General features: G+C 46.4%; 1 protein-coding gene and 1 long non-coding RNA gene across 2 annotated transcripts in view; one reads left to right on the top strand and one right to left on the bottom strand.

The window, feature by feature from the left end:
* LOC139213058 (peripheral-type benzodiazepine receptor-associated protein 1) overlaps positions 1 to 20,676 on the top strand; it is a 54,632-nt gene extending 33,956 nt beyond the window's left edge. Inside the window, exons 11-30 of the mRNA XM_070843671.1 lie at positions 83 to 133; positions 3,416 to 3,596; positions 4,620 to 4,825; positions 6,246 to 6,352; positions 6,449 to 6,558; positions 6,635 to 7,510; positions 8,772 to 8,923; positions 9,042 to 9,518; positions 9,781 to 10,155; positions 10,846 to 10,998; positions 11,268 to 12,089; positions 12,805 to 12,907; positions 14,279 to 14,421; positions 14,679 to 14,847; positions 15,657 to 15,725; positions 16,388 to 16,435; positions 17,133 to 17,248; positions 17,352 to 17,423; positions 18,584 to 18,703; positions 19,207 to 20,676. Of these exons, the coding sequence (XP_070699772.1) occupies positions 83 to 133; positions 3,416 to 3,596; positions 4,620 to 4,825; positions 6,246 to 6,352; positions 6,449 to 6,558; positions 6,635 to 7,510; positions 8,772 to 8,923; positions 9,042 to 9,518; positions 9,781 to 10,155; positions 10,846 to 10,998; positions 11,268 to 12,089; positions 12,805 to 12,907; positions 14,279 to 14,421; positions 14,679 to 14,847; positions 15,657 to 15,725; positions 16,388 to 16,435; positions 17,133 to 17,248; positions 17,352 to 17,423; positions 18,584 to 18,703; positions 19,207 to 19,524 (4,668 nt within the window). The 3' untranslated portion in view covers positions 19,525 to 20,676. The remainder of the gene's footprint in view (positions 1 to 82; positions 134 to 3,415; positions 3,597 to 4,619; positions 4,826 to 6,245; positions 6,353 to 6,448; positions 6,559 to 6,634; positions 7,511 to 8,771; positions 8,924 to 9,041; positions 9,519 to 9,780; positions 10,156 to 10,845; positions 10,999 to 11,267; positions 12,090 to 12,804; positions 12,908 to 14,278; positions 14,422 to 14,678; positions 14,848 to 15,656; positions 15,726 to 16,387; positions 16,436 to 17,132; positions 17,249 to 17,351; positions 17,424 to 18,583; positions 18,704 to 19,206) is intronic.
* A 2,399-nt stretch (positions 20,677 to 23,075) lies between these two features.
* LOC139212599 (uncharacterized) lies at positions 23,076 to 24,311 on the bottom strand. Its single transcript, XR_011585394.1, has 2 exons — positions 24,233 to 24,311; positions 23,076 to 23,494 (listed from the first exon to the last, which is right to left on the bottom strand). It is a non-coding gene; the product is annotated as an uncharacterized lncRNA (long non-coding RNA).
* Positions 24,312 to 26,407: the final 2,096 nt, after the last annotated feature.

The raw sequence follows: 26,407 nt of genomic DNA, 5'->3' as shown, positions 1-26,407 counted from the left end.
TGTACTGTGAATTAGACTTTTATGAATGTAGACTAACAAACACACAACGTTAAACTGACTTTAATGTCTTTTTAACCATCAGGCTCAGTTATTCGCCAAGAGGGAGCATGAGGGAGTGGTTCAGATGCTGGAGGTGAGTGTGTTTTCCACCACTGTGACTGTTCAGCAAAGAGGAAAAGCAAATAAAGTATTTTTATACCATGTAGTGCTTTTATTGCCATACGGTAAGAGCCCCGAGTTGAGTTTAGGAAGAGTTACCAAAACAAAAATCAAGGCTGCCAGTGTGTATTAGACACACAAGAGAGTGGGACTTCATTCACTTGGCCCAAGATCAGAGAGAGGAAGAGTGTTTTTCAGATTTCCTCAGTATTTCACACAGAAACGTATTTCTGTCTGACGAGATCAAATCTAATTAATTATTGAAGAAGGTCTTTCTTCTCTCTCAAACACCAGGCAAAAAGAGCATAAATCTTTAAAGATATTCCTGCTCTTAGTAGACTAAAGACGTCCCCTTGCCACTGAAGCAGCGTGGATCTACAGTAAAATGGGCCCTTCGTTCGTATTTAAACACCTGGCATGGAAGCTGTTGCAGAAAACGCATATTTCTGCAGCACTCCTGGAAAACCGTTTGAACAGATGGCCTCTCCGCTGCCGTGTGACATGTATACTTGCTCCCAGTGTGAGAGAAACGCACTTTGAATTCAAAATGAACCCAGACTGTCGATGACAGTTGAAGTCTCCATCTGTCTGATTGGCTGCTGGAAAAAAAAAAAAAGGGTTCGGGTCAAAAGGACGTCGAAGCTAAACCTCAAAACTGTCACTGTCCACAGCCAGTGACTACATGTGTGCTGTGTGCTCCGTGTTTCACACTGTACATTTTGTGACTTGACTTTGCTCCTAAATGACGTGTGTACTTTATTTTAGGAGTTGACTCAGCTCGTGTTGCGGAGGGAGCTGGTAGAGTATAGCTGCTCGTGTTTTTAAACATGCTCGTTTCCTTCCTCTTGCTTTGTTTCTCTCACTTTCTGTCTCTAATTGAACCCAGAGCATCACAGGAGAAAGTCTCTTTCCCTCCCAATAACCTTGGCTTTGTTGCCAAGTAAACACACTGCCTTTTGGAATCTGTTGGATTAAACAGGATATGTGCTCATTCAAAAGGCAGGTGTCGGCTGCTGAGGGCCCACAGACCTGTGACTGACTCTGCCTCCTGACAGGACTTTGTTGCCGACCTCAGACTGCTGTGTTTCTACTTTATTAATATGTTTTGTCTCTGTCAGATTCATCGTTTCACAAGCATGTGTTTACTTTTATATCCCTTTTTTGTCCTTTGTGTGATCTTTGTGCTAACCAGAGTACACTGGACTGCATGCAGGTACTGTTCCCCTTCAGCCTGCTCGACCTCCTGAGCCAAATGATTTGTCTTCCTGCCACAAAACCTTCCCTAGCTCCTGTAGTTAGAGCCACCAAACGCAACCCAAATTGCTTTGATTTAAATCCTTCAAGCTGACAGAACTTTACCAGGTGTGCACATCATTTGTGTCCTGTGTACATATGCTTAAACTGGAAGTAACAGCCTGGGGGAATTACTGTCAAACATTCTTTCGTCATGCTTCTGTGGCCACAGAGGCTCATGTGATATTGATGCAATTTTTCTAGCCTCGTTACCAAAGTGTGTGTAAACCAGGTCATTCACATGAGGCCAGATAACGTGTGGCACACTTATTGCTCCCAGCCACACTGAGCACTTTTATCATGCCCACTTGTTACTTGATCTCATTTTATTGAGGTAGAATTTGCATGTCCCCAACACATCACTGTTTGTAACTGAGTACTCATACTCGTACTAGCTAGATAACGACTGACTGCACAGTCGGCTTTGCGTAGGTGACAACTAACAGGAAATGTTGTTCAGGCGGTTTTGTGCAGAGGCTTTTGTCAGATCAGCCTGCCAGGAAACTCCCACCGCAACCTGAAGTGAAATCAGCCACATGTAGAAACTCGGTGGGGCTGAGACGAACCTCTGTAGTGCTCTGGCAAATAACCCTGCTGTCTGGAGGCTTTGTTAAAGTGAACGCAGTGTAAAACAGAGGCACAACTTCTCATGGCCAACGCTACCCCTCCAAATCTGGCTTTTGCTCTTGTTTCCCATCTTACCCAAAAAGCCACCCGCCTTTATTTCCCTCCCTTTTTCTTTCCTCTGAGCCTGTAAGTCTTTGTCTGCTTTGTCTGTTTGCAGCTTATAGCAAATGTTTCACTGTTTATATTGTCTGTCTTGCAGAAACCCGTATTCATTGCAATACTTAATAAAAAATATATAATGTAGTATTTATAATTCATGTAAGCAGTAATGTATCTGCTGTATGTTTGTCATACTGTGTTGCTCCATGGGCCCATTCACCGAAGTAATCAGAACTGTATAAAATCAGACGTGAATTCTGTCGAATGTGTTTTAATCTATAATAGACACAAAAATGTACATGTCTACCAAGTAAGTAGCTGTGTAGGCGTAAAAGGTCTCTGCATGGCTTTTCCATACAGGGCTCTATTTTGATCGTGTAGAGACAAACACAAACGGCCACATCTTGGGCACACAGACTATTCTGGTCCATGTATGTGCAGATGTGCACAGTGCAACCGAGCTGGGTGAAGGTGGACATAGACCAGAGAGTGTGGTGTCACATCACTGCTCTCATCAAGGAGGCTGTGACACAGAATCAATGATCTCCACCAATCCGCCATCTTGTATGTAAACAGGGAAAATACTATAAACACAGTGGACGGTAAAAGGACTGCGCTCTGTTTTAGATGCCAGCACAGATTTCAGGTAGCTGTAGAGATTTAATGAACTGTGAGAGAAGCTTTTCTTACAGTGTAAAGCGTCTGTGAACAACAGAAACTGTCAGAATCACTCATATTCATTCACAGATACAGTGGGACTCATTTGTAGACTGATTTGTCCACATCAAATATTTTTAATACAGATTTAAGTGCATTTTGTGGTTGTAGTGTAATTAATTCAAATAGTTCATTTATGATATAAGCATTATTTTGCTATTTCTACACATTTGCTCCAAGTATTTAGTTTGCTGTTGTCGATAAAAACACAAAGTGGCAGCCAAGTGACGCTCCACCGGCAACTGACATGGTTGTCAGGCATCTGTTCTCAAAGCAAAGACACATTTACACCAACAGCTCGCTTTGCGCTGCTTCATTTGAATGCACCTCCCACTTGTTTATACCTGTCCCCACCCCTGTGCACTGTGCGCTCTGCACTGGACACCAAAATGCTAAAACGATGGGCAAACAGAACCTACCCTTAGGATATCCTATGTGATAGTGCTGAAAGGTGGCTGGGCTGGTCAGTTGGTTAAAAACTTTGTTTGTGTGTTATGTGTCTGTTTCGCCATATGTGCAGTCAAAGGTACGAGAGCTGGAGGATAAATGTCGCAGCCAGAGCGAACAGTTTGGCTTGCTGTCCCAAGAGTTGGAGAAGTTTCGGCTGCAGGCCTCGAAGGTGGACCTGGCCGGCTCTAGCCTCCTTAACAATCCCAGCCTCTCTGTTCTGACCAATGGGGTGGGCCTGACGACTGAACGAGGTTAGTATCTATCCATATTCCACCTCGGTTCAAGATAATCTGATAGTTAAATCACTTCAGCTTGGATAGTAGCCTATATGATCTTTGTTGGTGTTCTTGGATTCATTCCTAAGGAAATCTTATCACCAAAAGAGGAACTGACCCATGAAAAAAAAGTATGGCTTGGGAAACAAAGACCAGCAGCATCGGAGAGGCTTCCTCTGTGTGTGCGTGTGCGTGTGCGTGTGCGTGTGTGTGTGTGTGTGTGCGTACGTACGTGTGTGTGTGTGTGTGTGTGTGTGTGTGTGTGTGTGTGTGTGTGTGTGTGTGCTGTTTCAGCTTGCAGGCTGTGAATTGTCGGCGCAGGCATTTTAGATTCCTTTTCACCAAACAAACGGTGCCCATTAGAGTGTAATCCCAGCCACGACAGTGCAAATGTAGTTCCAAGGCTTTCCTACAGTATGCATCCCACAAATGTTTTCAAGCTCTTTCTCCTGCACTGTTCATGTGTTTTAGACTGCACTGGTGGCTCATGGGATATGGTGTCTCTGGGGGAAATAGCCTTCTGGAGTCTCGAGGGAGGTGACACTCTCTCCTGCCCTGAGGGTAATGATCCGCTCGGTACTATGTCCGTCACTCATGATACATGTTGGGCACGGTCATAAAAGCATGGCATGTTGTGACCTCACTCACCCACGCTGCCACAGTCCAACACTGTAACGGAGCTTGTCTGTAATGCTGGCCGCCACACGAGGGTCGGTGCTCGTGGGCCGCAGTGAGAAATGAGCCAGTTAAGCCCCTTAACAGTGCTGGTGTGACACACGTTGCCTCAAGGTAGTGACCTCTGACCTCTGACAGATGGAGGCAGGATTTTCCTCCACTGTTTAATCAGCCCGGTTCAACCCTGAGCCTCCTGCATGTAAACCAGTGACCTACCTCACCCACCTAGCTGCTCATGGATTCAACCAGGTTAACCAGTGAGAGGGCCAGGGTTGTCTGTTAACGTCGTGGATTATGTATTATCCCCTCCTGCTCTCCTGCTAGATGTGGCCGCTGCTCTGCGGATGGGGGCCACCCCCCACGCTGCAGGGCTGTCCAGGGTGGAGCGCTCGCCTGTTACCAAGCACCGAGAGCTGCCCACCATCAGCGTCAGCAAGTCAGGCTCTTCCTCCAGCAAGTCAGAGACCACGCACCTCACCCCCAAGTCTGACACCCACCTCAGTCCGCACAAGTCAAGCCCAACGCATGAGGTACCAGCCCCGAGAATGTGCCACGCTTCACCTGTTACTCATTCCTGAATTAAGACTAACTGTGTAAAGGCTTTTACCTGCTGACCCTGGACAGGTGGATGTTACACTTTAAAAGAAACAAACCAGACAGCAGACTACAAACTACAAACATTTTTAGACTTTCATTTATTTCATTTCTAGTTTAGTTCTTGTATTAATTGATTGAGCTGATTGTGATCATTAGATTTACTCACTGTTGCTACTCTATGGATGTATTACAAGAACTGGATACCTGACCCAAAGATGTGTCTTCACTGGATTTTTCTAGCTTCCAGGGTATGCGTCCCACTGAATAGGCCCCTGCCCCTTAAGAATAATCAAAGAGTAATAACTGACCGTGTTTACGCAGCTGGGTGTGTCCTTTACAAGAGTAAAACTGCTGGCAGTTGTGGTCTGTGGGGGAATTATTTTGTGGCACTACCACAAGTCGCCACTGTGAAAAATGTAAACTGCAGTGCTGTGTTCAGGTCTGATAATACATCCATGAAACCTATATGCCATCTCTCACAAAATAATCCAGTAAGCATCTTTTCAGATCCCTAGCGCCTACAACGTTTGAAAGTCACTTTTAATATCTGCTAGCCGGTTGAGTGTGATAACGCTCCCTTTGTCACTTGATATTGACCAAGGTTATGTCATTGGTGCAGGACCCCTGCCTGCAGCTCCTCTGCTTTCTTTGTTTCTACATAGACAGACGGATTGCTCATCAAGATTACCAAGACAGCCATGCACGATCACATTGATTGTGCGGATTTAATGGATTAAAAAGCTCTCCTTAACCTCCCTGTCATCTCACGCGAGTACAGACTGTAGCTGAACATGCTAAAGCTTCTCCTGCTCATTCATACAACAGCTAACTTGGATCTGATTTAGTGCTTTTGTTGCACCGTGTCTCTAAAATAGTCCGTTTTTTGGACTATGGCATACAGTTTGGTGGTCTTTTCATCTAGTCAGTCGTCTGCCAACAGTTCAATAAAGCTCATATTTAGTGAGATAATCCACTCCCCACTGTGGATTATGAAGGTTATACAGTAGTAGTTGTAAGTGATTATCCTTAAAAAGGTTTTCCCAGGGAGCTATAAATATACTGTACAACCTCTCTTATTGTACAGTGCGTCACTGCTATGAAGGTGATTCTTTACTACAGCAGCAACAGTGGCTCACTGATGTTAACCAACCATATAACAAGAATATTACACACAGTGGTTATACATGTATAGTCAGTGTTGAGGAGAAATATGAATAAACTGCACTAAAAAATAACATTTCACAGCTTCACTGTGCTTGGAAGAATTAGTTGTTGTTTTCAAACCCTAGTGAAAGCAGTGTTAGGACTGCCCAAAGGTCCCGGTGACTCAGGCTGTGCTCATGGTGTTCTCAGGTGGACACTGCCAGTGAAGTGGAGGAGCTGGACATCGACGTCGCCCCGGCACCTTTCACAGCCAGCAGAGGAGCAGCAAAGCTTCAGGTTTTCATTGCAAGATACAGGTAAGTATTAAGCTGAGGCGAGATTTGAATCACAGTGCCAACAGTGTGTTGATATGTGATAAAAAGGGAACTTCCTGGTAAATACATTCTCTACAGCTATAATCCATATGATGGCCCCAATGACAACCCTGAAGTGGAGCTTCCGCTCACTGCTGGAGAATACATCTATGTGTATGGAGATATGGATGATGATGGCTTCTATGAAGGTAAGTCCGATGCATGTGCTACTGCATATTTCTGTCTTTTATGTGGTGCTCAGTGTTTCACTGCGTCTCCTTACAGGTGAGCTGATGGATGGGCGGAGAGGGCTGGTCCCCTCTAACTTTGTGGAACGTGTATCAGACGACGATGTCATGAGCGCTCAGCATCCAGAGACGGCGGACATGTCCCATAACTCCCTGCTAGACAGCAGCCTGCACAGTGCCAGCCACCAGCATCACCTCCACACGGGCGTCAGCGCCTCAGAAAGGACAGAGGCCTCTGCTGCCTCTGGCCCTGCCTCAGCCCCCTCAGATTCAGCATCGGCCTTGGCTGTCCCAGCCCCCCTCACCAACGGCCTGGACTTGGATTTGGAGGAAGTGGGAGTGGACATTGTGCCTTACCCACGTAAGCTCACCCTCATCAAGCAGCTTGCCAAGAGCATCATCATCGGCTGGGACCCTCCGTTGGTGCCGGCTGGGTGGGGCAATGTGTGGAGCTATAATGTGTATGTGGACCAAGAGCTGCGGCTCAATGTGCCCTTCGGTTCCCAGACCAAAGCGGTGCTGGAGCGGCTAGACATAAACCTCAAGGCCTACCGCGTGTCAGTGCAAAGCCTGACAGAGAAGGGCCTCTCAGACCAGCTGCGCTGCAGCATGCTGGTCGGTCGGGACGTTTGTGTGGCGCCAACGCAGCTGCGTGTGGAGAGGATCACCGCCACCTCTGCCAACCTGACCTGGCTGCCCAGCAACAGTAACTATGTGCACATTGTGTCCTTGAATGAGGAGGAGTGTGAGCTGGTGAAGGCTGGCTGCTACTCGCTGTGCCTCAATAACCTCTTGCCCAGCCTGCAGTACACAGTCAAAGTGGAGGCACGGCCGCACCGCACGCCATGGGAGTTACCTGCAGAGCGACGTGACCACAGAAGCGCTACGATCACCTTTTCCACACTGATGGCAGGTCAGGATTTAGTACCTTAACTAATACTAGATGTTCTCTAACTACACTTACACGTAGTCTCTGGGTCATGTGTGAATAAAACACATTTTTCCCCATTCAAAATGAAATCCTACCAAACATTTGAGTCAGAACAGAACATGTGTTCAAGTGATGATGGTGCAGGTGAAGAGTTTTTTGATGCTGTAGTGCAACAGAAACGGCTCGTTCCATCAGGTCATTCAGATGCACAGGTGTATTTAAGGAGTGAACACAAAAGTGAGAGCCGCCAGTTAGATGACTGTAAATGATGACTGTGAACTTGTATCATCACCTAAAAATGCACTCAAGTCATTTCATTTTTTCTGTTTGTGTGTGTGTGTGTGTGTGTGTGTGTGTGTGTGTGTGTGTGTGTGTGTGTGTAAGAAAGGTCTGTTCTTCTGTTCTTCTTAACAAATCTTTATGTGGATAATGTGATGAACAAGTTCCTTGAATGATTTTTTATTCCAACCATATATACATGTGACTGTGGTGTTTTTAGACAGTGGCGCTGCTAGGATGCGTCACATCCCCCCTTACTGTGACAGACTGTATGTAGGCAATAATATCACTGAGCTGTTGGGCAGCGGTCCTCGAGGCGGAGCTACGTGTTCACCTAGTGTGTCTCATCCTGTCCAAACACAGTAGTGTCAGTAGCAGTGGAGCTCATTTTTTACCTCCCAGTTTATTCTTCAGAGCTTCTTTTGTGGACTGCTCTGCACTGCCTCTCCTTTGTTAAATAGCCAAAGCACCATGACACAGAATTCGTTGCTTCAAAGGGTAAAACAAAAAGTGACTTGATTGGTCCTGACAATGCCCCCCTCCCCCACACCTACTGATGTCATGGTTTAGAAATCAGAGGGGCTCTGTTATCATGGCATGTTGGTGTTTTCTTGCTCTTAAAGTGCAGTTTGCTGCTCCTCACAGTCAACAATATTTTATCTTTCATAATAGGCCTGTTAGATGAATATTTGTGATGAGTGTCATATCAGATTTGAGTTGTATTTCTCTAAATGATCATTCAAATTTGCTTAAGTTTCATGCCCACACTCTGGGAGCCCAGGTATATGGTTTCTAAATTTCTCAATGTCCCTTTAGAATATTAGCATTTTCTCTTGGTAGAATCATTTGTCCATAGTGATAATCCTTTCTTATCCCAAGCACTGTATTTTCAATAATAGTATAGAAACATTCCTCTACTTTTTGCTCACCTCTGGCTGTCGTATGACACTTTCACTCTCTGCAGGTCCCCCTGATGCTCCTCTGGATGTACAGCTGGAGCACGGCCCCTCCCCGGGGATCGCCCTCATTAGCTGGCTGCCAGTTACTATAGATGCTGCCGGGACCTCCAACGGAGTCCGCGTCACTGGATACACCATATATGCTGACAAGAAAAAGGCAAGAACGTGGCGCTTTTTGTATGACTTCACATTCTCTTCAACCAAGAAGTGCTGAATCTGAATCTTTTGTAAGATGGTGTACAGTTAAACACGTGCCCGTTGTTCTCCCCTCCAAGGTGCTGGAGGTGTCTTCCCCGACGGCCGGCAGCGCCCTGCTGGGCCCCTCTCAGATCCAGTCCCTGCAGGCAGCTCAGGAGCTCACTGTCCGCACCATGTCCGCCCACGGGGAGTCCTGTGACTCTTTGCCAGTCAATGTGCCCTCCAAGCTGGCTGCCATCATGGCAGGTCCAGCCATCACTGCCCCAGTTGTGCCACCCCTATCCTGCACCCACGAAGGTTCCAGTAGCCTTCCCTCACCGCCGTCCTACGGGAACTCTGCTGCCAAAGTGTCCATGCTGCCCAGCCCTTTGCCATCAGACACACACATCAGTGGCCTCACAGTGGAGGCTCCTGCCAACCCTCCTCATGCTCTCCACTCAGAAGGTCTTCTCTCATCTGCCTCATACGTGGAGGCCTGGGCCAGCCCCTCCTCTGCTGCTGCCTTGGCTGCGTGCGAGGCCACATTACCAGTAGCCTCCGCCATTACACCAGTGGTAATCCTCCCTCTGCCGTCCTCCTACATATAAGGCGCCAAGAGTTGTTCATTAGTGGGGGAGTGGGAGAGTTTAAAGAGGGAGAGCTGTAAACAAACAGCTCACGTGTAGCCCACAGCTAACTCACGGGGGGCGGGGGATCGATGGTTGTGTCAGTTTCATCAGATGGGGCCCCCATTGTCAGACTGTCCAGAAAACCCCTGTCCTAGAATAGTAGATCTGATGAAATGGTGTTGGACTGACTGATCTTTCTCATCCTCAGATTAATGTGGCCACCTCAGCCCCTCAGATATCTGCAGTAGCAGCACCAGCACCTGCACAACCACCCGTGACGGCAGCAGCAGCAGTGTTGGAGCAGCACAGAGACACCGACAGCCCTGAAACCATGCGTCCTTTCCCATCCATGTCAGAGTTCGTCGAGGACCCCAGTGCCAAGCTCGGGACTCCCGAGCACATCCCTACCCCAAAAGCCCCGATCGCAGACCTCCTTCACCCTCATGACACTAACCTCATCCGACCCCCCAGCATGTCACCGCTGGATTCAGAGGTGGAGGATGAGCGAGAGAATACTCGCTTGGTGTCCATCGAGGAGTTCTTGAGACAGGACCAAGAGCCAGCGTACAGTAGGAGGCAGCAGGTCAGCCCTGATGTGTTGACTCTATTTGGAAAAGTTCACCTATGAACTAAAAGTGGGGTTGTTGCAGCTGTGGGTTGTCAGAGTTCCAGTCAGCCCCCTCAGTAGTAAGCACTGTCACCACTGCTAGCTACAGCAGCTAGCTCATTACGAGCTCATCGTCTCATAACAGACAAGTGATGGTCTTAAACTTCATTGATCTTGAATGAATCCATTATTTTTTATTGGCTAAACTATGCATCCATTTTGTGCCAGTTATCCGGTGGCATATGTCATTACGAATTACAAGTTTTGGTACTGAAAAACTGTGAAATGATTTTAGACCAGACTGGTTTTCCATCATACCTTTATACTTTGGACAATGTGATCATCAAATATTATCAAATTGATTTCTGTGTGATTATTAAACATCTAAAATTTGACTTGTGGAATCCTCCACAGACCCTGATTAAAATGTGCTTATCTAGTTGATAAGTAGCTGTTTTTTGTTGATAAGATTTTAAAAGTAGATGCGTTGGGCCAAGACCAGAGGGCATGTACTCTATCTAATGAAGTCTGCAGCAGAGCTTTGTTTGACGTGTATGTGTTCTTGCTGGTGTACAGCTTTACTCCTAATGACTAACAAGGATTCAGAGTAGAAGATAAATGTACATTGGATAGTTTGTTTCAGAATGGTGCCTTCTTTTTTTGCAGACTTACAGCAGGGCGCCTGTGGAGCCTCCCAGTGACTACGCCGACAACAGCCGTTCAGATCTGTCTGACATCCTGGAGGAGGAGGAGGAGGACCTTTACTCCGACCACCTGGGAGAAGCACAGGCCAGGGGCTACACATTTGGAGCTAACAGGGTACAAGAATCAGTGCACTTTATATTTTGTAGCCATGTGCACAGGCACTTTGAGTTTTGTTGCTTCTCTGTCAGTGGCCACGTTCCTTCTGTCTTATTTCTGATCATGCTTGATTGAGATTCTTTTTTCTTTTCCTTCCTTTTTCTTTTCTCTTTCCTTCGCATGGCCGGGTTGTCCTCTGTTTTGTCGGCACTACCCATGTTTTCACTGAACAATCTGACATCCCATCCCAACCAATTCTTACGTGCTTTGGCCTGTGGCCCTTGTAGTCACGCAAGTTGGAGACTCCTGACAGTGATGAGGAGGTTCTCGAGAGGATCCTTAAGTTGCCCCCTCAGGTCAGCCCCAAGGGCAACAAGCCGCTGTTCATCATTCCTGAGGCGACAGAGGAGGAAGATAGCAGTCAAGAAGAGCGTTTATCCCAGTACGGTCATCCTCGGCCGAGGCCCGGCCACATTCACCCCAGAGACTCAGAGCGCCTCCACCACGCCCCCCAGCATCATCAGCATCACCCCAACCCCCACCCACACATCCCCCCTCAACACCACCACTTCAACAGGGATCCCAGATCCCTAACTAAAGAGCCTTTACTCAGGCATGGACCCTTGCAGGCCAAGCCTAAGACGCAGCACAGGGTGCACTACGCAGACACAGTGGACACCATCAGTTATCCTGAAGAGGACGCGAGTTCATACGAGGGTCACACCAGCAGGCGGGTCTCAGCCCGCTGTCCTCCCCACCTGAACCCCAACAGCAAAGAGAGAGCACTGCTCAGAGGACTAGGGGACCGCCTTAGGAGGGAGGCCATGCTCAGGAGTCAGATGGCTGTCGCCACGGCAGCCAACCCCAGCTATGGTCTTCCCCCACCAAGACCCTATCCAGTCAGCAAACCAGCACAGACTCTGAGGTCACCTGTAAGTCGCGGGGTGGAGATCGACGTGGAGTACGGCACGGATGACAACGAGGATCCTGTGGAGTACAGGCCCGGGGAGGTGGTGATGGAACAGATGAGTTCTGAGTGGTGGGTGGAGGGGGCTCAAATGGAGCACAGCAGACCTCCTCACCGCCGAGGCCCGAAGGCTGTTCCACTGGTAAATGTTGCTGCAGGCCAGCTGCAATGGGTGTGTTGTCCCAGCCCCCTCCTCTTTCCCGTAGCACTGTGGCTCTGACCTCCTGTAGTGGACATCACTCCGTAGACCACTATGTTTCCCATCACCTTCATCACCGCAGTGGACAGAGGGAGGGCAGGGAGGGCAGGTAGCGCTTTCTGTGGCAGAAACTGGTTGCAAAAAGATTAAACCAGTTCATCGACACCCAGCAGCGACAGACTTCTAATCTTTATGAGATTTGGGGTCGGCCAAATCGTAGCTGAATGTTCTCCCTCTGTCTGGCTGCACTAACTCCTGTTACATTCAAATACTCCTGCACCTTGGAAACCGCTCAGCTCTCGTCTTTATCTAGTCAGTAGTGCCTCATCCTGCATTAGCTTACAGTGGCTGTGCTTTGTCCTTAGTCTGCTAACACCACCACAGTTTTAAAAAAGAACATGTTTATGTTGAAACAGTGGACTGTTGGAAACCCAGTGTTTGTTTTTTTGTATTTTATTATGTTTGCATGTCTATTGAAATAAGTAAAAGTTCCAATGGATTGTCATTGGAGGAAACAGAGATTTTTTAATGTTGTTTGAAAAGGTGAAAAGGACATTGATTTCTCTGTAAACACAGAGGTGTCCTCTCCCCAGTAACCCCAGTGGTGATTGTGTTTCTGTATTTGATGTCTTCTTATTGTCTTCCTCTGTATGTTGAGCAGGAGTCCAGCCAAATCCCTCCAGCTGAGGCCGGTCCATCGTGGGGAGGCCAGGCTGAGCTCTCTTCCAAACAAGCGGGCTTGCAGACCAGGCAACTTAAAGGTCAGACCCTCTTTCCCCTTTAGTCACTCGATGTCTTCCCCTCTCTTATCTGAAATACTCGGTGGGAATGTATGGTGCGCTGCTGACACACCTGTGCTTTCTGTCAGCAAGTCTCCCCCTCTCATACATGTAGATGGCAGTCAGATTAGCATCTTGTGTAGGAAGGGAGGGGGGGTTGTCGGTGAGGGGGGAGGTGCTGCAGCTCCAGTGAAGAAGTGGGAGAGAGCCGGCTAAGCTGAGAACCGGCTTAACTCAAAGTGGCTTGTCATGACAGGAGGAAGTGACAGACATTAAAATAGTAACCTCGATTAGCCAGCAAAGAAACTGCCCGCAGTCTCTTTCTCTTCCTCCCTCCACGTCTTCCCTCCCTCTCTTCTTCTCAACTGCTGTTGTGATGGCAGACTGTGCTCTCACTCAGTAGACCCGGCAGTCGACTACACAAACAAATGCATTAGCGTACACGTGCACCCAGATGGAGGAATGGAGCAGGCAGAAGTTCTGTCCTATCTACTAGAATATCAGTGAGGATGTGAAAGTGTGCAGGTTGTCTGCCTGTGACTCTTGCCACAGATGGGCTGATTCTCCCTAATGAGATAGAAACACATCTCTTCAGTGCAGCTTAAAGTCTCACTACAGCGCTTCAAATTTGTCGCTCGCTGTCAAATAGGCTACAGTCGTAATGCTTTTAGCCACATTGGTGTCACACCTCTAGTCTGCTGCGATGTAGACGGAGAGCTGCAAGCCAAATTTAAAGGCTGCGTCGCTTGATCTGCAACGCTGCACTGTTAATAATATTCGTTTTCTTTTTTGTGTATTTGCTGGTGTGTTGTCAGTAAACGTCCTCAGATTAAATCAGAGAGTGGCTCAAACGCTGTTTCCCCCCGTTGCTTGCTACAGATCATGAACGAGTGCACGTTTGTCAAACAGCTCACACAGCTTAGGATCAGTGGTTTAGCTTGATTACCTCTTTTAAGGACATGCCTTTGCTCTGCAAACATCGTTCATAGCAGCACTGCAGTCCGTGGGCAGTGGGGGATGGGCACGCCGGCTTTAATATCTGCAGAACTCGGTGCAGGCTAGGCATGGCTTGTCTGCAAAGTATATAAAGTAAACGTTCACAAAGTAAAACAAGAGGAGAAATGCATGATGAATTTCATGAAAACAAAGTTTATGTAAAATAATGCACAAATATAAACAATGAACAAATCAAGCTTCTTCACGCAGAAAATAATTTCCAGTAAGTGACTTAGCATGTTGGACCATTTAATGATTTCAGTCTTGTGCCAAGTGCTCCAAGTGCTTCTGGCTTTGTGTTGCAAATGAAGTATTGTGACCGTGTGTGTGTGTGTGTGTGTGTGTGTGTGTCTGCAGGTGTTGCTAATTCACCAAAGATGAAAGGAGACTGTGACATTCGCATCTTCGTGGCCCTCTTCCCTTATGATCCTGCCACTATGTCACCCAATCCTGATGCTGCTGAGGAAGAGCTGCCCTTCACTGAAGGACAGATCATCAAAGTAAGTCGCCACACAGATCTGACTCCACTGGAATAACCTTGACAGTCGTGCATGTTTTCCACCGACAGCATCTGCGATAAGCTCACCGTAACAGAAAGACGACAACACGCATAAGGATAAATACGCTTACCGTGGAGAGACATTAGATGTATAATATTTTTCTATGAAGCCAGCGATGTCACAGGTGCGTGTGAAAGAGGCTTTAGAGTTGACCTTGCTCCGTGTCAACAGATAGATTTTTACTCTCCTCTCTGCAGGTTTACGGAGACAAAGACCCAGACGGGTTCTACCGAGGAGAGTCTGCTGGTCGTCTGGGCTTCGTGCCGTGTAACATGGTGTCTGAGATCCAGGTGGAGGACGAGGAGACCCAGCAGCAGCTACTGCAGCAGGGCTTCTTGTCCACAGCGGCCTCCATGGAGAAGATCGGTAGGTGAAGCTACCTAAAGACTCGCCGGCCTAAAATCTATCTATGCCGTGTGCAGTTAAATGTGTTGCATTAAAATTGAAAGTGAGTACATTTGGACGTCCATTTCATAGGTGTAAATTGTAATGTTTTACTCATGATATCACTGCTGTTCATGTTTAAGTGGTAAGTGAAAGTAGCAGCACAGTGTTCCAAAATCCAGACCTAAAATGTCCGTTTTCAAATTGGCGGAGTAAAAAATTGAAGCTGTTTTCCAGATGAGAGGAGGAGAAGGAACAGTTCACACTGGTCTCTTGACCTGTTGACCTTGCAGGAAGCACAAAGACGGCTCTCATCAGATGAGACTAGATTTCAGCTAAACTAAATTGAGAAAGGACCCAAAACGTTCCCTGTGGCATTCCGTGGTGTGATTTTCTGGGTTCCTGTTCACTGTGTTGCTATTGATGAAATCATAATCATCTATTCTCAGTGACTACGTCTTCATGCAGTTGTCTAAAAACATAAACTGAAGTCAAAGTGTTTGCCTGTGGCGAGTGGTGGAGAGCCACGCAGCAGAACCAAGCTAACACTTTGCTTCTGTTTCCTGCTTTCAACCCTGAGCGGTGCCTGCAGATGATTTTACCTTTTCACTTCCACTTGTTCTCTCTGCTGCGCCCGCTGCTCACCGGTTGTCATTTTTTAAATTGCCCTTCACTTTTCATTGTCTACTTTGTCCAGTCTGCTTCTCTCACAAATTGCACCTCTGTGTTTCTTTTTGGTTTCATTTTTTTGTGTGTATTTTTTTGGTTTTCCTTTCTAAAACTCCATAAAGGCTCTCGTACACATGCACAGCTTCCGCGTCGCCCTGTTCCACCGCCGAAACCGAGACGATCCAAGAAAGGTGTGTCTCACTGCAGATTGTGGCTTCCCACCTCCCTCCTTTACCCTCTTCTCTGGTTTGCTCCTCTTTCTGTCTCTTTCACTTTAGCTTTTCCTTCTCACTCAGCGACCAGGGGGAACTTTTAGGTCAGCTACTGTAGCACTTACATCAGACAGCTTCCCAGCATTATGGTCAAATGTGACGACTATGAGTACTGTAGGCATCTCTAGTAGTTTCATATTCTAAAAGGAAGGCCTAGTGTTGCACTTTCTTTCTTAGAGCTTAAAGCCTCTTCAGAGAAGCATCATCTTACTATGATTTTGATTTTGTCAGTAATGCCTGTGCAGCAGTTTCATGAATACTAAAAGGCACATACATGAGTCAGTCGTGTCAGCTTTCATTGAATATTCACGTGCTCCAGTGCAGACATGGCGGCAGAATGTGGCAGCACGTCACTCACTGATTGATGAAAGACAATCCACGTGCCAGTATTCTGCTCCCATGTCACGGATGCATTACATGATCACCTAAAGCTCACTCACTGCAGCATCCATCCCCTCTGATCTCCGCCTGTACTTTGGTGAACTGCAGTGTGATGACATGAGTGTAACTTCAGACGGGGTTGTTCTCGTATGACTCTGTGACTGTGCTTATGCTCTTTTCCCACACCTCGTCTCTTCCAGTGGAGTCTGCGACACTCTGGGGGGAGGGTGTAGACTCCCCCAGCCAAGGTTTGTAGTTAGCGCTCCGACCCTCTCCGTCTGCTCCTGCATGATCAGACGACCACTCCAGTGTCCGCCGGAGGACAGCATGCATTTAGCATGACCTTTTTTTAAGTGGTTGTGAACGTGAGGACAGTCTTGTAGCTGCCGATAACTCCATCGCTCACCCTCATCCACCCTCCTCAGGGACTGTTTGATTGTTTTGGGGTGACCTGATGAAGCTTGATATTTTTGAAGATCTCAAAAAGAATGCATGCTGGAAATGATTAAAACTGCATGAAATTACTGTCTTGAGCTCATCATTAACCCCCAGTTACAAATGTCAAGCAGCCCCTTTTCCTAATTCCTTCCTTTTCATTTCACAGTTCAAGATGCATCATTTAATCAAAATATAACTCGTCTCTTTTTCCTTTTTCCCTACTGATGAGGTACAGTCTTCTTCCCACAGCAAGTGTTTGCTGTGATTGATCTTTACATAAAAAAGCTAACTCTCACCGCTAACCTCCTGTTGTTTGTGTTTTTATTTCCACCTGTTGGGCAGCAGTGGCGTGACTCCTCCTCAGCTTAGCATGGCGCTGAGTGAGTCGGACACGCAGATACAATGAGCTGCATGCTGACGAGCTGGTTGGTTTCACAGAGACGTGTCGCTCCTCTAGTTATCAGGCTGTCAGACTGAACTGTTTGCCCCTCTCTGTTGGACTGACAGATCCCAGCCAGCCTGCCGCTGCTGGCGCTGTGGGGAACCCAGCCCCAGGAGCTCGCAGGATGGTCGCCATCTTCGATTATGATCCTCGAGAGAGTTCCCCCAACACTGACATAGAGGTACGACATACAGCCACGCACACATTATGCCTTTTTTCCAGACGAGGTACCGTATGTGTGCTAGTTGCTCATTATCTGCCTTGTTTTTTATGACTGCCTTCAGGCTGAGCTGACCTTCAGTGCAGGAGACATCATACATGTGTTTGGTGACATGGATGAAGATGGCTTCTTCTACGTGAGTGTTAACATTACTCTAAAACTCTCTTACCACATTTAGTGATCAGCAGTTATTTTTACAAAAGAGCTTCTAAAAGAGCTTAACTGTCTGTTCTTCCTGTATTCATTCTGAAAAACATGTCAAACATGCTTAAGATAGAAACACACATAAAATAAGATGATCCCTGGAGGGGAATTCACAGAGAGAGTGACTAAAGGTAAAAAAAAAACAGATGAACTATTTAAATGAAATGAAATGAATAAAAATAAAATGTAAAGGTTCCATGTTGTGCAAAATGCACTTTTTAATGTCTTTTCAACACACCTATGTGTCCCTGGTGTGCCTACAGGCCGCCAAACGATGAATAAGGACTTCCCTCTCTCAGTAAATGTGTGTGAAACGCTCTGTTTAGATTTGGTTCCCCTTATGATGTCGTAACGGGATCTGTAGATCATGTGACCTCCTCCAGCCCTTCACCAGGCCCACTGTCCCCGCCCGCTGAAAACCTCCTGAATGCTCCTCAATGTGCTCCATTGTTTTTTCTTCACTAACATCTGCTCCTGTAAGATGGAGATGCCGAAGAGCGAAGCGCGTAAATTCTTTTAAAACAGCTGCAGCAGACATGTCTATAGGAGAAACATAATGATCACTAAACCTTGTAAACCTGCTCTAGTGCAAAGCATATCTATGTTACATGATGCTCCAGGTATTAGAATGAATAAGAAATGCAATAGAAATATATAACAAGAACTTTTCTATACCTTTATCATTGATTTGATATTTAGATTATTTTCTCAGTGAATCATTTGATCTATAAAGCACCAGAAAACATCATTATTCCCTGAGCGTAACATCTTCACATGTCTTGTTTTGTTCGACCAAGAGTAGAAAATCCCCAAATATTACATTTACTGTGATGTTAAGACCAAGAAAAGCAGCAAATTCTTACATTCATTCATACAAAGCAATTATGTTTGAAATCCTGGAACCATCAAATTCAGATGTGTTATCGACATTTTACTGCCGATCAGCTGGTAGGTTCATTGACAGATCATTGCAGGTCTATAGTACTGTATTATTATTTAGCGGTATGAGTGATCTAAAGCCGTGTGTGTTCAGGGCTGTTTGAGGTTTAATGGTCACAGCAACAACAGCACGTGTCTTCATTTGTCTTCCAGGGAGACCTGAATGGACACAGAGGCTTAGTGCCCTCCAACTTCCTGCAGGCCTTACCAGAGGACGCTCCAGCAGAACAGGCGCCTCCTCCGCCCGCACCAGAACCCAAGAAAGAATCACAGGTAGCTCAGTGACCTTTTCACAAACCACTGACATGAACAAAAGGTCTTTTTAACTTTATTTCTTCATCTGTGGCAAGTATTTCCAGAATCTGTGGCTGTCATGTTCTGCTCTGTTTCTTTAATTCTGCCCTGTCACGTTTCTTTTGCCCCACTGTTTCCTGCATGGCCTTTTGCAGAAGCAGAAACGAAGTGTACACTTTGAGACTTGATCGTAAGTGTTTTTAAATGGGACTGTAAGGGCTCAGAGACCAACACTAGTGTTCACCCCCTCTTTACGTCCTCCCCCTGTAGTTCTTCACTGCTCCGTTGTGTAGAGCCCTCCTCCCACAGTATCCTTCGAGTCTACAAGAGTTTAGACCTCCAGTCCACCTCTCCCTCCTTTGTGTGTCCTGTCCCTGTCGTACAGTTTGCAGCATAACTAGGCTTTAGATATTGTGTAATTGGCGTAGAGAGTACAATATATTTGGTGACCTCCTTCTGAAAGTCTTGCACTCTTCCCGAAGGATGCCAGGACGTCTTCTGCAGAGCCACAAGATCCTGGGCCCTCGGCGCTAGGAGAGGCTTCCCACCCCCAGACAGAACCTCCCGTCCCTGACCCGACGCAGCACACAGACCTGCGAGCCAAGCTGGCGAGCCCCACGTCAGGCCCGCGCCCCGCCCCGGGGCCGTCTGCGGTGGAGGCCCGCTGCCCCCCCCCGGCCACACTTCCAGCGGACAGCCCGACGCAGACGGACTGCTCTGCACAAGGCAAGAAGAAGAAAGGCTTTTTCTCCAAAGGCAAGAAGCTCTTCAGAAAGCTGGGATCCAGCAAGAAGGAATGAAAGTCGGGCCGTGTGACTCTGAATCCTCTTTGAAAGCACTTTTTCTATTGTCACTGTTAGTCTGGGTGCAGTTAGCGGCTATCAGACCTAATAACTGATGCTTTATGAATTCTACACATGCCTTAGAGCACTGCTAGTCCAGCTGTTACATTTAGAGTACTTTAAAGCGACTACACACAGCTTACAGCATCACCAGAGCATGTAGAGCTGCATGTCCAAGTGTGCAGATATATTCTCTAAATACTTCCTCATTTCTCGAAGCATTTGCAAATGTTCAAGTCAGTAGAGGCTTCAAAGCTTGATATAAAACCCTTAGTTATCTCCCAATGGATCAGATACATTTAGAACAATCTGATACTGACCAGACTTCTGCCCCGCTCAGACACGGCTAATGAAATGTTAGCTTTAACGTTCACGTACTGGTGCCACTTTATTTATTTGAGGCAAACGAACAGAAGCAGCAGTCTCTCTCCTCTTCTGTGTGACTGTAAAGAATGCACTATCCATCCGGAGTGGATCCGGCCGCTCGTCCCTCACATGTGTTTCTTGTCTTCAAGAGTATTTATACAGTGCTTTGTACAGAACATGTTATTTATTTGTATGGGACTCCTGCCCCAATCATCACCACACTGCATGATGTGACAGCAGGGCAGGAGGCTAGTCGTGTAGAGCTGTCCGAGACAGATGATCCACGTTGTCTAGTTTAGATCCAGTCTAATAACAGGGTTTGAGGTTAAGACTGTTAATTGAAGTTGAAGAACTGTTAAATGGAAAGATTGTGAAGGGTTTCCCTTCTTTGGTGTGTGTGTGTGGGTGTGTGTGTGTGTGTGTGGGTGTGTGTGTGTGTGTGTGTGGGTGTGAGTGTGTGTGTGGGTGTGAGTGTGTGTGTGGGTGTGACTGAGTGAGTGTGTGTGTGTGTGGGTGTGGGTACAGCCAGTCCACTGGTGAGACTGAAAACAGATGCCTTTCTCAGACATTAACGTTGGAACTTTTGCTTAGTGAGCCCAGTCACACTGGCCTAAGTGTGAGTGTGTGAGAGCTGCAGTGTGTGCAGAGGTGACGTAGTAGTTAGTGATCAGCAGGCTGCTCTGTTAGCCAGCAGGGCTGCTGCTAATGATTGGCAAAAAATCATTACTGATTCATCTTTTGATTCATTCATTATTAATCTTTCAACTTCAAAGAAAAAGTAAAAAACGCCCATCGGCCCGAGGTGCCCACAGGTGTCTTGTTCAGCTGAACCATTTTACTACAGTGTACAACAAGGAAAAACATTTGAATCTGAAACCCACCAAATATTCTGCATCTTATCTTAAACAACGAATCGCTCACCAAAATAGTTGTCAGTTAATTTTCTCTCGATGGACTAGTCCGGGGCTTTCCAGAGACTGACAGTGGGGCCTGATCATGCTCTTTGTTTTGAAGCTACAATTCCCATCATTTGGGAAGTAAACGAGAAGTTTCCTGTTTAATATTGAGTCTGTGGGATTCAACTTCAGCCCTGTTTTTTTTTTAAATCCAGTATTGATTGACCTTTTGCCAAAGTGGCCCCATTAAAGGTGTGCTGAGTCTGTATGCTGCTATGAGCGGCTCCTGTTTGTGATGGATGAGCAGACGGCTGTTCCTGGATCAGCTCAACAACATCACGATTCTCAGGCTTCATTTTCTATCATATAATGATATCATGGCATCCTAAATAACAACACAATCACCAACTTCCTGTTGTTTTTCAAACACCAGCATGCACCTGTCCCTCTCCCCCTCTACACCCCCTTTAACTCTCCTCCCACAGCTCCCTGGGGAGGCCCACCCAACTGATTAATCAACTAGCCGCTTTAGCTCTAGCTGACTTATGCTCCAAATAACAGTAGTGAAAATATTGTAGTTCACCCTGACATCCAGATTAGAGGAAGCAGTGCCCCCAGCCCGTTACTTTAATGGCCCCCACAGTTAGCAGCCCGATGCCGAACGGCCGCTCTGAGCACCTTTGGGACTCAGAGCGTTGGGTGTTTTGACATAGAAGGCGACCAACAGGAGCAACACTTGGTAGAACTGTATTGAAACAGTTGTCGGCCACTGAACTGTGACAGACTCTGCAATAAGTGGTTGAAGGACCTTTTGTGTTGCCTCCATGTATAGAGTGTGGTGTGGCTAACAGTGTAGCAGGCGTGCAGGGCCGTGGGGAGTAGATGTTCCACACATTCACATCACACCGCTGTAGACTGTGTGGTTGAATAATACAACTGAAGCACTATGGTGGTGGAGGTGTAGTGTAGATATGGAGGGTGATGTGAATGTGTGGAGCGCGTCCCGTCTGACACAACGCAGGCTGTCGGGTCACTTCTCAGGTCTTTACTTGTAGTTTCTTCTTACTGCCGAGCCACCCGCCGACTCTGGCTGTCACAAACTGCAGAATATGCCAAACTCTTAGGTGCTTTGTGTGTTACCATAGCTACGAGAGCCCAAGCATCCGGCGGCGGACCCGCCCGGGCTGAGGCGGGGAGCTTTGCTTTGAAGATCCGACCTGGTTTCACTCACACTGTTGAAATGGAGTCACACCTGATGACACGAGCTGGGGGGGCTTTTTCACATTTCCTCTTTCATGTCACGAATGTTTTTAATTGTTTGTCAGTGTTACATAAAGGGAGCATGACGATGCCAAGAAGTAAAGGGAGGGCGGATCGAAGAAGGCACTTTAGAGGTGAAGTAGCCGGGATAGAGGCAAGACTGAGGCTGTACTGTATGTTCTGTTTTATTTATGTCTTTTTTTTTTTTTTTTAAGGGGGGGGTGGATGCTCAAACGTTGCCGAAATGTACAGCGAATATTTGTACTGATCTTGTATTTGACGGCCTTTAATTGCACAAGTATTCCTCTACCTGCTGTGTAGTGAGTAGGCGGCTCCACTGTTGACTGATTAGGACCTAGGACCCATATAGGTTGTAGTTTTAGCTCAGTTGATCATATTTAGCCTTACAAGAAGACCTTGTTTAGTCTTAATATGTTGTTTACAGGATGTTATTGACTGCATGCATACCAATGTTATACCCATGTTCGGCCTTATTTATGTTACTGTCATGTTTGTGTTTTCTAGGCTGACCCGTCTACAGCGCTTCAGTTGTAGAGTGTCGGTGCAGTGGGGAGGAGGCTGGGGGGGCAGTGTGTATATAATGAACAGTGTTGGGACTTGTGGTATATTTTCATACAGCGGGAAACTTTTTCTTTTCTTTTCTTTTCTCTCTTTCCTGACCTGCATTCATTGTTTGAAACCAGTGGGAGATTGACCTTTTTATCTATATATGTATATATATATATATACATATATATTCATCTTTTTATCACCTTTTTGGAAATCATCTGTAAATATTTTTGTTAATATTGTTTTTCAGATTTTTTTTTTTTTTTGCATGTCCAGGCATTGTGGATGGAGGAACAGTAACTAAAGATGTAGAACACAGGGGACTCGTTGACTTGAAATTGTGATGGTTTCTTTCAATATGGATCTTTTTACAGGAATAAAGTATGTATATTTTCACAGAAAACTCTGAGTCTGGAATGCAGTAACACAAGAAAGCCTTTTATTTCTCATCCTCAGGTCACACATCTTTTCTGCCTTCTTTTTATTTCAGTACAGTTGAAGCAGATGAATTATAAAATGGAGGACGGAGCAGCTTCGCTCTGCGCCACACACCGCCCACGTGAACTGACGGGGGCAACACTCTGGGCGATGCGTGGCCTTGTGAGACAAAGCAGCTTCCTCTTTTGTGACTTCCTGCGCGGGCTCCACGGCGGGCCTCTCCTCTCCCTGAAGCCAACAGTACACTCATCCATAAAGTAGGAAACACTACACTGTGGCGAGGAGTTTAGTAGTGCTTTCTACTTTATGGATGACTGCACTGTACATCCACTGCACCTCTTCCGTCTTCTGTCGTCTCCCACTTCTCTCTTCTTCTGCACCTGCGTTCGCATCTGCAGCTGCACACACACACACACACACACGCCCCAACCCCCGCCCAGACACACACTTTTACCCCAAACTGAAACAGCTCAACGCTCAAACAGCCCTCGCTTTTGTCTAACCAGAAAATGCCCACTTCCTGATTTGTCTAGAAACATTTGCATGCACAGTTTTCCCACACAGTTTGTTCAAATCTAAGTGAGGCCTGGTAACATTTTTGTACTGAGACAAAAAAAGGAAACAAAAGTCACCCACAGGACCCCACCCGTGTGCCTCAAACTGCCTCCTTTTTGAGGCAAAAGTGAGAACTCTGCCAGAGGAAGCGCTATCTTGAGGAAGCCATTTTGGCAGGCGTGAGTAAGCTTTTCTGTCTGAACAGCAGATCACTTGGTACGTTCATGTAAAGCCGTGTGAAAAGAGTCCAATAAGAAGTTCAGACATCACTTCCATCAGAAACAAATGAGAGCGAATGCACAGATCCAGTAGATTACAGCATTCAACACTTGATTAAGAAATAAGAATAGTAATAAGAAACATTACAGCTCAATTTTAAACACAATGTTTTTAGTCAAAATTCCAAATGGACTAAATCTGAACAGAAGACACTCACCCACCCAGAGGTCGGGTCAAAGACGGGCACAATTAATGAGGTAAAAGCTGTGACAGTGTCACTGTCCAACAGATAATAATCATTTTTACCAAGTCGTCACAGATAATTAGAGCATCACACAGTCGTGTCGTCCATCATACTTCACCTCAACCTGGGTTTTTGGTTTTTTTCCTCTCTCGTCTGAAGTGATGTTTGTCCGGAGGCCTCTTCTTCTTCTTCTGTCCATCCAAGGAGTGGATGAAGAAGAAGAAGAAGTCGTCTCCTTTTGAACCCTCCACAGCCACGTGATGTAACCACAGGAAGAGGTGTAACAGTCACAGCCGCTCTCTTTCTCTTCTTCCGCCTTGGCTCTGCCTTCTGCAAAACGCTGACAGCTAGCAACAGGATGATGATTGTGGACGGCACGGTTTCATAATGACACCAACTGCATGGGACGCAAACACTCGGCGTCGGAGGTCTTTGAGCCAAACGCACACGAGCACATCTCAGATACCTTTTTTGGTGATGTCATTGTTCTCGGTTAGCCGAGTGTTCAGGTTCGTTGAAGGCTCAGTTTTTGTGCCTCGACCACGTCTGTGCCGGTGTGCCGGTGTGCCGCCGCGCTGCGACAGATGATGTCATGTGCACTCACGTAGACACACTTGGTGCAGTTCTGTCCACAGAAGGGCGTCCTGTGAAGTCCGGACAGGCCAAAGTGGAGAGGAGAGGGATTAAAACACACATGGGCACATCTAGTGTTCTCACCAGGTGTATGCCAACTGTTCAGTGTATTTACATTCACATTCCACATGAACTTCATCTCGTTAACAGTGTGTGAGCGATGCATTAGATCAAGATCCTCGGGGTGAGACACCGAAGTACCTGATGAGTGAATCACTTCCTGTCAGACGATGCTTTCACTGATAATCTGACTTTCCCTCCTCAACAGGGACCGCATTCTTACGCAGACTGAAAGTGAGGGTTGTAGCCCACCACCTCCACTGAAATCACATTTAGACAGGATCTCCTAGCAGCAACGATTACAGCCACGTCCAAACGCACACGGGGGCCTGTGAGAGAACGGGCTTCCCCTACGTTTGTGTTACTACGACTAACGTTACCTTTCTGTTGCTTTTCAAAAGTGAAAGGTGGCGTGTTTCAGTTCCTCCTCGATGTAAATCTCCACCTGTAAATGGTGCAGCTTCTCGTAATCACTGCCACCTTTACTCACACAGTTTTCAGCTACTTTTGCTTTACTTGAATAGTTTTATGTTGAGTTACACTGTTCTTCTACTCCACTACTTTTATTTAACCGCTTTAGTTACTAGTTACTTTTCAGATTTAGATATATGATCATTTTTATAAGTTTAGTACTGTACCACGGATGAAACTGCTCTGCAGTATGTAAAGTACTTCACCTCCACCTGCTGTAACATAAAGTGCTGCTTACGTGTGAAACAATGAATAACACAACATATATAATACCATTACTCTCTGAAGGGGATCATCTAACACAACAAGTATTTCAATACTTTCATTAACTTCTTATTACTGTAAATTCTTTAGTACTTTAACTGAAGACAGATCTTGACTTGAAGCATTACTTGTATTTCTGCAGAGCCTCTTCCTCCACTGCTCAGACTGCTAACAGCAGGTCAACACACTGTGGGCGATGAATTCAAGTTGGAAACACTGAGTCTCACAAAGACGCCATAACTGTTCAGTAGTGCACCGTATGAGCTGTACAACCTGACAACGATCAGGGAACCAGAACACCAGCTTTTCTCTCTTCAGGCAGAAACTAGTTCAGTTTTCTGCTCCTCTGGTAGTTAACGTCTGATCTAGGACCAAAGTCTTTGGTGGTGAAGGTGGTGAAGGTGGTGAAGGTGGTGAAGGGCCTGTGCACTGTGACAGCTGGTTCTCAGCACTGATAATAAAGCTCTCTTTGCTCTAAAATAGTCTTTTGCAGAGAGGCTGCTCATAAATGCTCATTTAAGTAGTGAGTGGATTTACTGTTAACCTGTTTACGGCCACGTTATAGTGTGTTCTAATCTATTAAATGTTTCTATGCTGTTTATAAATGCTTGATTGGGTGGTCAATGTGTTACAGCGGGAAGGTGTGCTAAGGAGTTTCTTTTTCCTTTCCTTTGCATGACTTCAGGCGTCCTATCTCTCTTATTCTTCCCTTCTGAACTCTCTAATAAGCTCTGGTAGCTGTCACGTGCAGTGGAAGTTCAGAGTGTGACGTCCAGCTGGCAGAAATATAAAGTAGCAGCTCTGGAAGTGGAGGGTTCAGAGTCAAACTGAGGACGTGTGTAGAAAACTGTGGCGTGGTCGGGTC

The sequence above is a fragment of the Pempheris klunzingeri genome, chromosome 14 (genome assembly GCF_042242105.1).
Source record: "Pempheris klunzingeri isolate RE-2024b chromosome 14, fPemKlu1.hap1, whole genome shotgun sequence".
In the NCBI taxonomy this organism is placed as follows: domain Eukaryota; kingdom Metazoa; phylum Chordata; class Actinopteri; order Acropomatiformes; family Pempheridae; genus Pempheris; species Pempheris klunzingeri.
Note: the sequence above shows the minus strand (reverse complement) of the source record. Positions and strands in the feature narration are given on the sequence as shown.